We start from the raw sequence: 15500 nt of genomic DNA on the forward strand, positions 1-15500 counted from the left end.
TTGAAGGTGGAGGCCTTAGTGTTTTAGTGAGCAGTTTCAGTTTTTTAGTGTTTAATTTTTTTTTCGTTTTTGGGTTTTTTTTTTTTTTGAGAGAAAAGTTTCTCATAAATTGGGGTAAAGAGAGAATCATAAGTGTTTTATAGTTTATAGTAGAAGTCTATTTATGTTCAAAAGAGTGAGTTCAGAGACCTAAACAGACGCTCCCCAAGGACTGTGAACCTGGTGTAAATAGGAGTATGGGGAAGGAGCAACCCTGAGCCAAGAGGCATCTGGAAATATCAACTGGACCATTTTCCCCTTTGCTCGGAGCTGAGCCACACACACAGGAAGAAAACAAAGCTGAGAGCTTTGGACCTTACATATTATGAATTTAAATTTTTTAAAGAAAATGCCTCCGATTACACCAGATAAATTTTCTTCCCATTACAAAAAATTCAAAGTGTTTAAGTGTCATGGATGCAAGTAGAATTATAATAAAGGTTTGATTATAATTTCACAGAGTAAATTGTTATTCCCTGCCCCAGTTATTTTGTTTCCTACCAGAGAATCTTAAACAGCTTGTTACACATTTAATAAGGCATGACAATTTAGCAGGGGGTAGTGTGATATTAGCATACATTCCTCAGTGTGTGGAATCTAACTCTGGCTTGAATTATTTTTGTAATTCAAAGTAACTTGAATATGGAAATGAGAGGGTTGAGATGGGAAGCAGGGAGGGCCCCAAGTGGCCCTCAGAGCCAGTCAGCCTGGGTCAGGAAGAGTATCAGGAAGGCAGGGACGAGACTCCGGACAGATTCTGGAAGGAAAGAACTTGACAGCCAAGTGCTGCCCACTGGACATAGAAGGGCTAGCCTAGGCGAGGGTGAAAAGCATCACACCAGATGACAGATCAGCTGTGCCCGTCTGGAGCTTATGAGTCGGGAGGGACAGTGCTGGAACAAAGACGTTCATTTCCGTGCCAGCGGGACCCAGCTGGGCATAACTGATCAAGGTCCTGGAGGACATCAAGATGAAAACACCCAAGTTGGCAGCATCCGATGATGGCCAGGACACCCGGTCCATGAAATGGTGTTAATGTGCACAGCTCTGATCACAAAAATGCTTGTTGCTGGGAATTGAACCCAGGGCCTTATAGATACTGCACCAAAACACCCACATAAAACTGATTTCCAACTTGGAGAATGGTCTTCACCCAATCCCATATTCATGTACACCTTAAACAATTCCTTACATTCTTATGGTCTGGTGCAGTTTTAAAGCACTTTCCCCTTTACTTAGTGTTGCTAGCATTCCCATACCCACTTAGTGGCCGACCGTGAAGGAACATAGAAAGAGTAGCTGAGCCAAGACCACAGAGGTAGTCAGATGGAAGATTTGGGTCTCAAAGCAGACCTTCTCTGGTCTGATGCTGGTTGACGGCATTTTCTGACTATCACTGCAGCTTTTTGTGTGCAGGTGAAAATATTCAAAGTCCATTTTCAAAAGGGAAAGGTTTGCCAATCCACCTGTGCTGAACCGGATCAGAGACTTTGCTAAGAAAAACATTGTATCCCCTGGAGTTAAGATGTTGCCTTTTCTTGGACTAGCTAAGTAACTTAGAGCTGAGAGGGAGAATTTTGTCATCTCCATTGTTTACATAATGTCTTTTTTTTTCTTCAATTTCTCCCTTGTTCCATAAAGATACAGTCATAGCTGTGACGTATAACCGTGATGGGTCATATGACATGCAGGTAAGCCTTGTTGGTTCTGGTCTGTAGCTCAGAGCCAAAACCTATCTTTCTCATTCTAAGTAGGGTTGATTTTCATTCTCAAATTCCCCTTAAGCCTTTGACCATTGTGACTGTAATGAGAATGTTGTATGCTTTTATTTCAGAGCAGTTTGAAGGACTCACCCTGTATTGTTTCCAACTTGTTTACTAGGTTTGGCTATGATTTCCTTAAGCATAAAAACCTAGCAAAAATAATAGCCTTGGAGCTGGAGAGATGCCTCAGCTGGTAAAGGCTAGGCTCACAACCAAAAATAAAATAGCCTTGAACTAAACAGCTCATAAGCCCCTCAGGTATGTGCACACATTTCACCAAAATAGCAGCGCTCGGATTTTTGGGCTTAGAAATCCTATACACACTTAAAAATTATTGATAGGTCAGATTGCAAAGAACTATTAGAAAAATTAAGAAAATTAGGTGGACAGTGTAGTGGCACAGATACCTTCGTGTTGTTGTGGAACCATAGCCACCACCCATCAACAGATCAAACCAAAAATTCCCCTATTTTGGTCCTCTATTTTTTGACAATTTCTATCATAAATACAATGTATTGTGAACACCTCTTCCATTGCCCTTTCTTATTCCTCCCCCATCCACAAGACTTCCTTCTCCCCAACTAGCCCCCTCCAACTGTCCTGGCTTCATTTTAATCCACTGAGTTAGTTAGGGTTGCTTGTGAAAGCATGGGTGAGAGCTGTTTGTCCGCCCATAGGCAACTCACCGCTGCTTACACCACTTAAGAAAATGATGCCCCTTTCCCAGCAACCATTAACTGCCAATCGCTCCCTCCCTCTTCCTCCTCTTCCTCCCCTGGAAGGCCTGGGAACTGGTGGGCCTCTCTCCATCCATGACAAATGTTGAAGAGACTAGTCTTATGCGGGCCTTGTGCGGGTGCCGCTGTTGCACAAATGCCACCAGGAGCGGCTGCACAGTAGTTCTGCAGAGTCACTTCGTTTTTTGCGTACATGTCCAAAAGTAGAGTTGCTGTATCATGCACTAATTCTATTTTTCATTTTTGGGGAACTGGAGCAGTGGCGGCGTTCTCCATTCTCACCAGAGTGCCACAACATTTTCTGTGCCACAGGGCTTTCACCCCATCTTGTTTAATAACAACCATCCTCATGGGTACAAGTGGTCAGGTGTTGAAGCTCTGATTTTTAGATGACTTAAGGATGATGGTTTTTTTGTTTGTTTTTTAGTTACTTGCTGGCCATTGGTATGTCTTCTTGGGAGAAATTTCTCTCTGTGACTTTTGTGTATCTATATTTTAATGCAGTTATTTTGTTGTTGTTTTTGAGTTGTGGGAAAACTACAAAAAATATAAAATCTAATATCACACAAGTACTCAATGCATTAACCATTGTAAGTGTTATATTCTCACAAGTCCAATGGCTTCTAGAGACTTCTGCTCCATACTCAAGAGGGGGAAAATGCTTTAAAAGGCAGATAGCATCTTGGTCCTATTATGAAAAGGATGATTTTGCAGTTTCTCTAAATGGCTGTTGGAAAACGCTAGAAATCTAAATCATGTCGCTCCAGGGTAAAGCTTAGGCTAGCCTTTAATTAAAATAAGTCTGTTTTCAAAATGAAATGCTAAGAAGGTTCTTATTGTTATTTATTCTTTTATGTGGGTCTCACTCATGAATCTAGAGCCCATGTGGAATTCAGAGAACAATTCACAGAAGTCAGTTCTCTGTTTCCTGTGAGTCCTGGGAATCAAACATGAAACTCAGGTCATCAGGCACCGTACACTGGACCTTCTTACCTAGCTTCTTAAGAAGGTGTCAAAAGTTGGAACTGAGCTACAAGTTTAGCAAATATATCACGTTTCATAAGAACTGAATGATTTCAAATTCTGAATGGATTTCCCAGTTACATGTGTTAGACCTCCCAGTGCTTTGAGACCTAGCAGTTTTCTCTGTCTCCGCACCAGCTGCGGGAAGTCACCCACTTTGATGCATGCACCATGCTTTCTTCATATTGGCGCCTCTGCTTTGGGGCCCTTTCTTGTTCCTTGATTAGTAAATTGACAGCTGTCCTGTTGGTTTATGGGAATAAATGTACATTTGTGGATTTTTAGACAAAACTTTTATACCTTGAGATTTCACACATATTCAAATAGCTGTTTTAGTAGCTTGCAGGGTGGAGTAAATGTCATGTTTAACTTCAGGGAGATGAGAATTAATACAAATTCTGCCGTGCAACCTACTTCACTTTAGCCCAAACAGCATATTCACAAAGAATAGACAGACTCTATTCTAATATGATAGGAATTGAAAAGGAAAACATGGATTTAAGTGGATTTTCTGTGTTGAGGGAAGTTTTCTCTTGCGTGTAATTCAAGAGAACACTCTTGGAAACAGGAAAATGTATCCTGTTGCCAGCTGCCTTGAGACCTAAGTTCTCTTCTGACACAGCCTCTGAGAGCAAGACAACTGTAACCAGTTCCTGTCCTTTCACCTGACAGCCACAGCCCGTGGAGTCAGCCTTGTGTGGAGGAATGCCCTCTCTGCGGTCTAGCTTTGCTTTCTGTCATTGCTGACCTTGGCACAGGGAAACTCTTAAGAACTCAGAAATGAATCCAAGCATGTAATATAGCCAGGGGAATTGGATAATTTTGTTTGGTTTCTACTTACTTATTTGTATTTTGAATTATATATATGTAGAGGGTAGGGGTATGTGCATCTGGGTGAAGTTACCTGAAAAGAACAGAAGAGGGCATCAGAGCCCCTGGAGCTGGAGTTACAGGAAACTGAGCTAATGACATTGGTGCAGGGAACCGAACTCAGGTCCTGTAAGAGCTGCATACGCTTGGCACTGCTAAGCCATCTCTGTAGCCCTTTGGTGTGTACTTTTATTTGACATTTTTATGCTGCCCCTTCCATTCTTAAATGAACTTCTTCTGTGGCATTATGCTGATATGGATAACATAGTTATTTTTTTCTTTTAATTATCTTACAGCTGTTTGTATTTAAATGTTCTGGTTAGGATCTCGGGGTGGGGTTCTTCATGGTACCTTGAAAAATACATCTTTGAAACTGCTAATAATAAAGACACTGTGGTTTTATTAACTCTACATTGTCATTTATTTTAAAGACTTTTTTTTTTTTTTCAGATTGGAGATCAGACCTTCCGAGTCCTTGGTGATCTTTGCAGTGAGGGAGGCTGCACCTACTTGAAGTCTTCTATTAACGGAGTAGCCAGTAAATCCAAGTTTATCATCCTGGACAACACCATCTATTTCTTTTCCATGGTGATGTCTCACTCTTGTCTCGTTTTGATGAGGTTTCAGTCTGCAGCCCAAGCTGGGCTAGGACTCACGGCAATCCTTCTGCCATAGTTTCCCAAGTGTAGGATTAGGTGTAGGTAACCATGTTTGGGTTTGATGATGTCCCTCTCAGAGTTGGGATGGAATTGATTAACCAGAAGCATTTCACGTCCGCCACTGAGATCATGTTCCCCCTTCTGTATTTCTTTGCCACAGTCCTACGTTTCTAGTTCCATTTATCTGTTTTATTCTCACCGAGTCTCATTGTTAGACACGACAGTTTTCTTCTCTGAATTCAGAAATGGAGCTTGCACTCTCCTTGAGAGGCTCTGCCCTCAGTGCTGGCATTCTCTCATACTTTACCCGGACTCCTCCCCCTGACACTTGGAATCTGGGGTGGGGGAGAGGTGACCACTGGGAAAGCAGTCTGGACCAGATGCTTCTGGTTAGTGGTGATGACTTGGCATTCAGAAGAGAGCCAGAGCGAGCTTGGCTTAGCTTCGGTGTAGAGCCTGATGACCAGTGAGTCTTCAGCTTCTGGGCAATGGAGAGTAGACGGCCACATCAAGATGGAGAGTAGACTCTCCGTCAGAGATGGGGCCACATCAAGATGGACAGTAGACTGTCCTTCAGAGAGATGGGGCCATGGAGAGTAGACTGTCTATCAGAGATGGGCCACATCAAGATGGAGAGTATACTGTCCATCAGAGATGGGGCCATATCAAGACGGACAGTAGACTGTCATCAGAGAGATGGGGCCATGGAGAGTAGACTGTCTATCAGAGATGGGACCACATCAAGATGGAGGGTAGGCTGTCCATCAGAGAGATGGGGCCATAGCAAGACTACACTGTTCATGGTGAAATGGCTTTAGTTCTTACTGTAGAGTATCTTCCCCACAGTAAGGATGCTACTAAAAATCACTTCTAGAAGTATCCATCATGTCATCTACAGTCCCTGGCTAGGCATCTGTACCATTACCTCTGTGTCATGGGAGATGAGACTGAGTGAGGCTTAGTGGCCTTAGGTCACCAGGCTTCATTAGAACCCAGGGGTTGATGGAACCTAATTCTCACTAATAGCTTGAAAGCTGTCGATCCCTCAGGTGTACTTGTAAAAATAAAGAGATGAGACCTTGATTCTATGTTCATTGTTTTGTATAGGAAGGCAGCATTGAAATTGGCATTCCAGTACCCAAGTACTTGTCTTCAGTGAGCTCAGAAGGAACTCAGGGAGGTGCCATCGCTCCTATGACCGGAACCATTGAAAAGGTAATAATCAGGAGACACTGATACAATGATGCCAGAAACGGCTAGTACATGTCTTTTTGGAGTTTGGTGTTCCCTTTCTTTCTCTATTCTTTACCCTCCTAAATTTTGCTCATTGGAAAGCACTCAAAGAAAGTAAGAAGACTGAAGTGTAGTGGTTCAATTGTCAGTGTACATACAAGTACCTGTTTTTTTGATAAAGATTACTGTGGTTTTGTTCTGGGGTGTATGTACATGTGTGTGCTACATGTATGGGCCTGAGTTCAAATCTAGAGCCTCAGACATGTTGAGAACTCTATACCCGAGCTCCACCCCATGACTTCTAGGGGAGGGTTGTTTATTTGTTTCCCAATTTTAATTTTATTTATGTGTGGGGGTGCATGCATGTCTGTGTGCCACGTGTGTATAGTGCTCATAGAGGCCAGGAGAGGGTATCGGCCACGGCAAATTGAGGCGTAAGGGTCACCTGAATTTGAGCCCAGCCTGCACAGCAAACATAGCAGGGCTCTGTCACAACAGAAGTGCAGTTAATGCTGACTGAGGAGTATAGCTCAGCAGCAGAGCCGGTGCACAGCCTCCGGGGGCTCAGCGGCAGAGCCGGTGCCAGACTTGGCTCCAATCTCCAGGGCTAAGGAAAAGAAAGAGAGCTAGGAGGGTGAATGAATTAAAGCACATTTTTCCTTTCCTCAGTGTCGCGTGTCTCAGGCAGCTCTTGAACTCCTGGGCCAAGGTGGTCCTTCTCAGGTGCCACCACACCCAACTCGAAATGTAGTTTTAAGAATGAAAATGGAGTGTTCACCAAAGATGATCTAAAGTCGGTGTTGTAATATGAAGTTTAACATCATATACAGTTTTGTCTTGAAATAATGACATATCACCTATGTGTTACAATGAGTTTAGATGGCTGGTACTGGGGGATCCACGTGGCTCCCGGTGGGGTACAGCTTGGAGAGGAAGCTGTTTGTTTTTGTGGTTTTGAGACAGAATTTCATTATGTAGCCGGGCTGTGCTCAGACTTGGAGCACTGGTCTTGCACAAGCACACACCTCTACAGCCAGCAAACCAAGTGGTCTGAGCAGTCTAAGCGTAGTGCAGGGGCATTCTTCTCTTAGCCCATGTGACTGCCAGCACTGACTTCCATACTCTGAGGAATTGAAATACGTAAGTTTATTCTTGTAGGTTCTGGAAGTTGGGAACATCTCAGCTCACTGGCTGGTGAGAAGCTTGCTTCTTGGTGTTACAGTGGACACACCATCTCCTCCCAGTGTCCCCACATGGTCGAAGGGCACAGGACCTCTCTCGGGCTTTCTCTGTGAGGGTCCAGACCCCTGCTGACCTAACCTAGGTCCAAACCTTGGGTTTAATATTTCAACATAAATTTCAGCAGGGCACAGACATTCAAATGGTGGCACAGGACAATCTAGTTTCTATGGGGATAGATATCTGGTCTCCCCGTACATTAAGTCATAGCAATCCCACTGTGACTAAAGACTGGCTGAGAGAGTAAAACCTTCCTCACATAGGGTGAAGTCCTGGGTTCATTCACCAGACTGCAAAAACAAAGTCCAGCTGTATATTTTTGGAAGGAGGGAGGGAGGGAGGGGGAGGAGGAGGGAGGGAGGAGGAGGGGGAGGAAGGGAGGGAAGGAGGGAGGGAGGGGAAGGGGGAGGAAGGGAGGGAGGGAGAGAGAGAATGAATAGTTATTTAGTCTCCCACTGTTTTTCACTGTGAGCTGACAGACTTAGCTCAATCTCAGTTCACTCAAGCCTCCCACAGTGAGGGGTGCCTGCAGAGAATGTTCATCTTCCATCTGAAGATGGGCACAGTGGCTTTGGGAGGCTGTACTGAAGATGGGTGATCTTTGGAGCATCCACAGATGCTTGTTGCCTATGACTGTGAGATCTAACTCTCCCGGCAATGCCTTTATAGACTGTTTGGTAACTATTAACTAAGGAGCACTTGGTCTATACATACTCATTAGTCTTGTAGAACTGGAGAGAGGGGTATCTTTTGGTGTTGTGAGAACTATTTACACATTTGTAACACAAACTAAAGAAGTGGTCAAGAGCCTCATCCTCTCCTCTAAGACATTGACAGCTATCCATCTTTGCCTGTGTCATTTATGTGTACATTTTCCTGTATCAGACATCCAGGTCTGTCCTGATTATATTTATGAAAAACAAAACAGCAGCACCAAGTTATGGAAAACCCATTCATCTGAACCAGACAAAGCTAGGTCATAACCAAGAAACTAAGCATACGCAGTCAACAGCACTAGCAATGCTGGGTGGACCTGGTGATCTCCAGTTTACCTGCTACATCTGCCCTTGGCAAACAGACATGTAGGCATGTGCTTCTGTTCCATTTGTTTACATACCAATTCTGGAGAGCAAGAAGGACCTGCGTTCTAATGCATCCCTCAATCTCTAGGTGTTCGTGAAAGCTGGAGACAGAGTGAAAGCCGGAGACTCTCTGATGGTTATGATCGCCATGAAGATGGAGGTAGGTGGAATCCCTAGTCTAGGTGCCGAGTAAGCCTTGAGAGCAGCCCAGCCTAGATGTTCTTTGCTTTATTTGATGGATAATAATATTTTAAATACTAAGCATCAGGAACTGGCTAAGTATTAATCTCAAGAAGCTAAAGCAACCATCTTTCTGGTAAATACATTTTTGTCTTGTGAAGCCTCCCTGCCTTTGTAAACTTACTGAAGTATCCTCACTGAACACTCTCTGTCGCTCTTTCCTCGAGTTGAATTACAGTGACAAGTGCTGGTTAGACTGTAGGCCAGCAGCTCCTGGCCCTAGGCAAATACTATCACTCTGGAAGCTTTGTAGACCTGCTTCTGGAGATAAATTGACCTGGGACCTCCAGCAGGAAGGCCTAGTTGCAGTGCTGGGATTGTCCCAGAGCTCTGCAGCTAGTGGGGTACACTCACTGGTACCCCAAGTCCTAGTACTTCATGTAAGCTTCTCACATGAATGTGTGGTGTATAGCCTGGTTGAGATTGCTCATTAGACCAGAGATTCCGGGTCACATCCTTGATGGTGTTACTGCGCAACGTAAAAGTTTCCATTTTCTCTGTGGATGGGGTGCGTATAAACAAACTGAGAAACGACACAGCATTGAAGGTATTAGCTGTGTTTTCTTTTTTTTTTCTCCCTCTCCTGGCCCCCGCTGACATGACTACCATGGCTCTTTGTGTCTCTACAGCACACCATAAAAGCTCCAAAGGACGGCAAGATAAGAAAGGTGTTCTTCAAAGAAGGGGCCCAGGCCAACAGACATGCACCGTTAGTGGAGTTCGTGGAGGAGGAATCAGACTAAGGCACGCCATAATGAACTGTGTCCATCACAGAGAGCCGGCTGCACAGCGTCTTAGCTGCCTGGATACAGCAAGTGCCTCTTCAATCTAAATCCCGGAAAGAGGAGCTTTATTAAATAAGATGATGGGATTGGATGAAAGCCCTTTCATACTCACAAGTTATCTCAAAAGGTTTCTTAGGAGCCGGGCAGTGGTGGCACATGCCTTTAATCCCAGCACTCGGGAGGCAGAGGCAGGTGGATCTCTGTGAGTTTGAGACCAGCCTGGTCTACAGAGCTAGTTCCAGGACAGGCTCCAAAGCCACAGAGAAACCCTGTCTCAAAAAACCAAAAAGAAAAAAAGAAAAAAAATCAAAAGGTTTCTTAGAAATAAAACTGAGCTGTATTTTTTTTTAATTTTGGGAACTAATGTTTGCCTTAAATCTTACATGTTTACTCTTTTAAGAATGGGGTAGAGGGCAGCTTGATCTAAAGAGGAGTCAGAAGGAAATGCCATGGAAATGAATGGCTCCAGTTACCCTGATGAAAATATCAACAGGACAGAAACGTCCTTCATAGGCAGGGTCCCAAGCTGAACTCAACCAAGGGTAACTTGAGTAGTTTAAAACATGAGCATTATTTGTTTCTAGACCTTTTATTTGGAACGTTTCTCTTTAGAGTCTTCTGCCTTTATTGTATTTGTGGGGAGCCTGGGAAACCCCAAGTGAGTGAAAGTCTTGACTAAATGTGTGCTGTTGACCTGGGCACAGTCAGGTCAAGGACCTTAGCCTTCGACTCAAGGAAAATGGCACTCACTCCCCCATCTTGAGATTCCCCTTTCGGGTGGGGGGGTGGTAGGGAGTGAGGCTCAAAGGAATTTTTGTTTCCTGTGCAGTATATTGATCCTGTGTGCAAAACTGTCCACCATAGCCTTCTACCTGGGGTAGGAGGTCCTTCTATTTATGTGTTGCTTTCATTGGTTAAAGAATAAAGAAACTGCCTTGGCTTTTTGATAGGGCAGAACTTAGGTAGGAGGGGAGACAGAACTGAATGCTGGGAAGAAGAAAGCAGAATGAGAGACGCCATGGATCCTCCACCTAAGATGAACACTGGTTAGAATCTTTTCCGGTAAGCCACTGTCATGTGGCGACATACAGATTAATAGAAATGGGTTAAATCAAGATGTGAGAGTTAGCCAATAAGACGCTAGAGATAATGGGCCAAGCAGTGATTTAATTAATATCATTTCTGTGTGGTTATTTCGGGGCTAAGCTAGCTGGGCAACTGGGACAAACCAGCAGCCTTCCAAGCAGCTCAGAGGCACAAGTGGGCCTCTCCTTACAACAAACTTAGTCAACAAATGGCACCCACATGGACAACTGCATCCACATAAAGCCTGAGAGATGGGAAGTAATTCTAGACATAAAATAATAGAGTTAAGCACTTTCTCGGGTGGGCTCTGCTTGCTAGAGGCAAGCGCTCTCATTTAATAGAGGCTTCCTGACTCAGCTTTAGTTGCAAAACCTTGTAGCTCTTTTAAGAGGTCCTGCCATGAAACACTTAAATGGTGTTGATGAAAAGCTGACCACATGTATTTTAGTTTTCAGCTGTAGCAGGAAAAAAGCCACGCCACTTTAAAATATTGGCTTTCTGGGCCATCCTGCCAGTGCAAATTCTGACTCTTTCAGGCAGGAGTTCTGGCTACAGAGCACACTGCTGCAGCTTGCTTGCTGGCAGGGACCTGGAAACACCATAGAGTTGTGGCAGTAAACATGGCTACTGCTGGTACCTCTGTCATGAGGTTGGAATCTCAGAAAGCTAAGGAATGGGCTGGATCCAGCTGTCAAAGCCACAGCTTTAATCTTCTCCATATTGCTTAGCTCACATGGTCAGAGAAAGAGAGATATACAGTAAAGCGAGATTCAAAGACAAAGAAAACCTCTAAATGTTTTACAGTGTATTAAAATATATGCAGGCTTGGGAGAGAAAAGAAAAAGGTTAAAGTCCTTAAAATAAAAAAAAGTAATGGAGTGTGGTGGCACACACCTTTAATCTCAACACTTGGGAGGCAGAGGCAGGCAGATCTCTGTGAGTTCCAGGACAGCCAAAGATATACAGAGAAACGCTGTCTCAAAAAGCCAAAAATTAAAAGAAATAGAGGTTAAAATAAAGCCATGCAAAGATGAAAAATACAGAGTCTGGACACTGTATGTTATTATGCTCTCTTTGAACTGTTTGAATACTGAGAAAGGAGAAACAGCTGCTAAAAGATATTTGCTTATAAATGCTGCTGAATTAATCCAAGATAGGTATTTTGAAAATACCTTGACTTCAAAATTGAAGTCAAAAGATATGTTACTTTGGAGAAGAGGTTTTGCTTTTGTTTTCACAGAAAAATGAGAGGCTATGGATTTATTCTGACTTAAGAGAAATCAGATTTGATCAAGGAAGACCACCTGAGAAATCTCAGGTAGGAACAGATGGTCCAGATGTCTGAGTTCTACATCCAGAACAGATTCAAGATGCTGCCTGAGATGATCAAGCCTTACAGAATACTCCAGTCAGGACTTGATCATAATTCTAAATTTTCTTTAGGTTCCCATAAGATTATCAGCACCCCCAACCAGCAGGAAGTATTCTGGAAAACTATGCCCACATTCCCCCAAAATGGATTATGGATATTTTCCTTTGTTTAGAATGTTAGTTACAAGTTGTTTTGGCTAATGGTCAGGAAAAAAAGCTAAACAAAGGATATTAGATTCAGAGTGTTTGTTTGTTTGTTTTTTTAAAAAGAGGGGGAAGTGCTATGGGACAATGGTCTGTATTCTGTCAATTATATTTTAAATAAACGCTGATTGGCCTGTAACCAGGCAGGAAGTATAGGCGGGACAACCAGACAGGAAGTATAGGCAGGTCAATGAGAACAGGAGAATTCTGGGAAGAGGAAAGCTTATTCTGCAGTCCTGACCCAGCCACATAAGAAGCAAGATGTGACCGCCTCTGCGAGAAAGGTACCAAGCCTGGATGTTTACAGCCTGCTCTCCTTCAGAGACCACCCCCACGAAGATTAGCTAACCTGTTGGCTCCCACCCCCCATATATACCATAAACACTGCCTCTTTGTTTATACCATAATTTCACCTCCTTGTTCAACTTTATGCAATAGACATTCTGCATATCTAAGGTGCTGTGATTTCTCTATCAGAGAGTCCCATCTATCTAAGCCCAGTCTTGTCTTTATTCCCTAGCCACCCCAGTCAGGTCTGTCTTTGGAGCTGTGCTGGGCATGCAATATTGCACCTGCTAAGTGTGCATTTTAAAGTGTTTGTATCGTGCTAGAATGTTATTTACCTTCAATTTGTATAAATTAAAAAAAATAGTTCTGCTCAAAGAATAGACAAAAGGGCTGAGGAGATGGCAGAGTGTTTAAAGCGTCTATGCAAAAACAAGAGGGCTGGAATTTTGATTCCCAGAGCCCATGAGAATGCCAGGTAAGCATGCCAACTTGCCTGCGATTCTACCCTCAGAAGACAGAAACTGGATCCTTGGTATGAGCTAGCTAGCAAGCAAAACTAGCCATAGCAGTAAGCGCTGAGTTTGGTTGTGTGTGGAAGCACAATTGAGGAAGGTCATGGCCATCAACCTCAGGCGTCTCCATGCATGGCTCACACAAAGAAATGGGGATGGGCTAGGACGAGGGCTGCGAGGGGCTTGAGGAAGGCTGGAGTGCAGCAAGTTTCTGTGGAGTCCTCAGGGAGTGGAGTTTGGGTAGGAGGAGGAGAGGCACCTGCAAGCAGGCTGCTGCAGGGCTGGGGGATGAGACTGGAGATAGTGCAGTGGAGGGTAGACAGGCAAGGATTTCCCAGTCAATAGCTAAGTCATGTCAAAAAGGAAGTGATTCCAAAGGCAGTAGTGACCGCAGTGCCAGAGTCAGAGTGTGGGTCTCAACGTCTGAGCACATGTCCTAGTTAGGATGCCCACTCAGTCACCTAAGGCGAAAGCTGGCTGGTATGAAAATGGGCATTTCCATGAAAGTTATGTGGGCAGATGTGACCAGGGTAAGATTCACTAAGGAAAACCCAGGGCTAGAGGATTTAGACTTAGAAGTCAGGCAGCAGCAGAGCCTCACTGAACAGTGAGCCAGTGTCCTGTGCCTGAGCAGGTTTGCACAACTGGAGGAGAGATGCTAAGTTGGCCAAGCTACACGAGAAAAGTGTGTAACAGAGGCTGAGGAAAAGTCCAGCCTGGAAGTGAAAAATGGATGAGGAGCTAGTAATGATTGTTATGGTAAAAATAAAATGGTGCATTCCCCAAGTGGCTGCAAACACTGCAGGTGCCCTAGTGGCAGAAGAGGACAATGGGCCACGAGACCACGGCTGGCCACGAAAGCAGCTGGTCCCAGGCAGGGAGCCACGTGGCAGATGAGAGATAGAGACATGGATAGATACACCATGCAGAGAAAGTAGGTATTTATTTAGTGGGTTATGGAAGGGAAAAGGGGTAGGAGTGAAGGGGGAAGAGCAGAGAGTGGCAGAGAGAGAGAAGTGGGGAGAGGAAAGGAGCCACAGCAGCAGCTACCTCTTCAGGAAGGAACTCAGGCTTGATTCAGTGGAGAGGGGAGGGCTTGTCTCTTAGAGGGACAGGACAGACGATTACAGTGATTGTATAGAATTATATAGAATTACGTTTTTAAGCAATGAATTGAGGAACCTGCCTGACTCCATTTTGAAGGCAGGGGCCATTATACTGTATTTTACAAAATAAGTTTATTTACTGTGGAGATCAAGACGGTGAGAGAGGGGTAACATTTTGACTGAGCTTTAAAGGCCAGCCATTTGCCACACAGAGAAGAGAGATGGTAGTAGTGTCAAGACACCAGGCATCGGGACTAGCAGAAGCTAGAAGGAGCTGCAAGAGAGCAGGAAACCACAGTGTTTGGGGAAGAGTGCCCCACCATGGACTGAACAACAGAAAAGGAAGCTGCTGCCCATGGAGGCAAAGGCTTCTTGTGCCCCCGTCTGTACCTGGAGCTGGGGGCTGATGAAGACTTCCTAACAGCTTATGGTTTACAAGTGGAATATTGTGCACAATTCCAAGTACACCTTGGAGAATGTGGAGGCCATCCAGAGGAGACCAAAGGCAGGGCCTAAGGTTGGGGGCTGAGTAGGGAAGACAAACCTTGGTGTATACACATCTCAACTTTGTATTTAATTTCTCTGAGACAGGGTCTCGCTTTGTTGTACTAGCTGGCCTGAAACTCATTATGTAAACTGTTGTGTGACAAAACATTTGCTGGGGATGCAACTCATATAACTGCTAACTCCAGATAGGAATCCCAGTATAGACCAAAGTACAGAGACCACCAATGTCAAACTTTGTTGATATAGGAGCGGCAGGGCTGCGTCCCCGGCACCCGGCCACCCGCATGGCTAGCTTATGCCCGAAATAATTACACGGAAACTGTATTCTATTAAACACTGCCTGGCCCGGCTAGTTCCAGCTTCTTATTGGCTAGCTCTTACATATTGTTCTAACCCATTTCTAATATTCTGTGTAGCCCAAGAGATGGCTTACCAGGGAGGATCTTAACCTGCGTCTGTCTGGAGCGGGAGAATCACGGCGACTCCTCTACTAAGCTTCTTTCTCCCAGAATCCTGTTCTGTGTACTCCACCCACCTAAGGGTTGGCCTATCAAGGGGCCTAGGCAGTTTCTTTATTAATAAGAAATCACTCCCACATCAAAACTTGTTTTTTTTTTTTCCTTTTTCGAGACAGGGTTTCTCTGTGGTTTTGGAGCCTGTCCTGGAACTAGCTCTTGTAGACCAGGCTGGTCTCAAACTCACAGAGATCCACCTGCTTCTGCCTCCCAAGTGCTGAGATTAAAGGCGTGCGCCACC

At 44.3% G+C, this 15500-nt stretch overlaps 1 protein-coding gene across 1 annotated transcript in view; it reads left to right on the forward strand.

The window, feature by feature from the left end:
* The window catches only part of Mccc1 (methylcrotonyl-CoA carboxylase subunit 1), a 36920-nt gene extending 26901 nt beyond the window's left edge, over positions 1-10019 (forward strand). The window contains exons 12-16 of the mRNA XM_050138365.1: positions 1681-1730; positions 4883-5020; positions 6199-6306; positions 8734-8805; positions 9515-10019. Of these exons, the coding sequence (XP_049994322.1) occupies positions 1681-1730; positions 4883-5020; positions 6199-6306; positions 8734-8805; positions 9515-9628 (482 nt within the window). The 3' untranslated portion in view covers positions 9629-10019. The remainder of the gene's footprint in view (positions 1-1680; positions 1731-4882; positions 5021-6198; positions 6307-8733; positions 8806-9514) is intronic.
* Positions 10020-15500: the final 5481 nt, after the last annotated feature.

The sequence above is a fragment of the Alexandromys fortis genome, unplaced genomic scaffold, assembly GCF_014885135.2.
Source record: "Alexandromys fortis isolate MF-2015 unplaced genomic scaffold, M_Fortis_MF-2015_v1.1 scaffold_15, whole genome shotgun sequence".
NCBI lineage: Eukaryota > Metazoa > Chordata > Mammalia > Rodentia > Cricetidae > Alexandromys > Alexandromys fortis.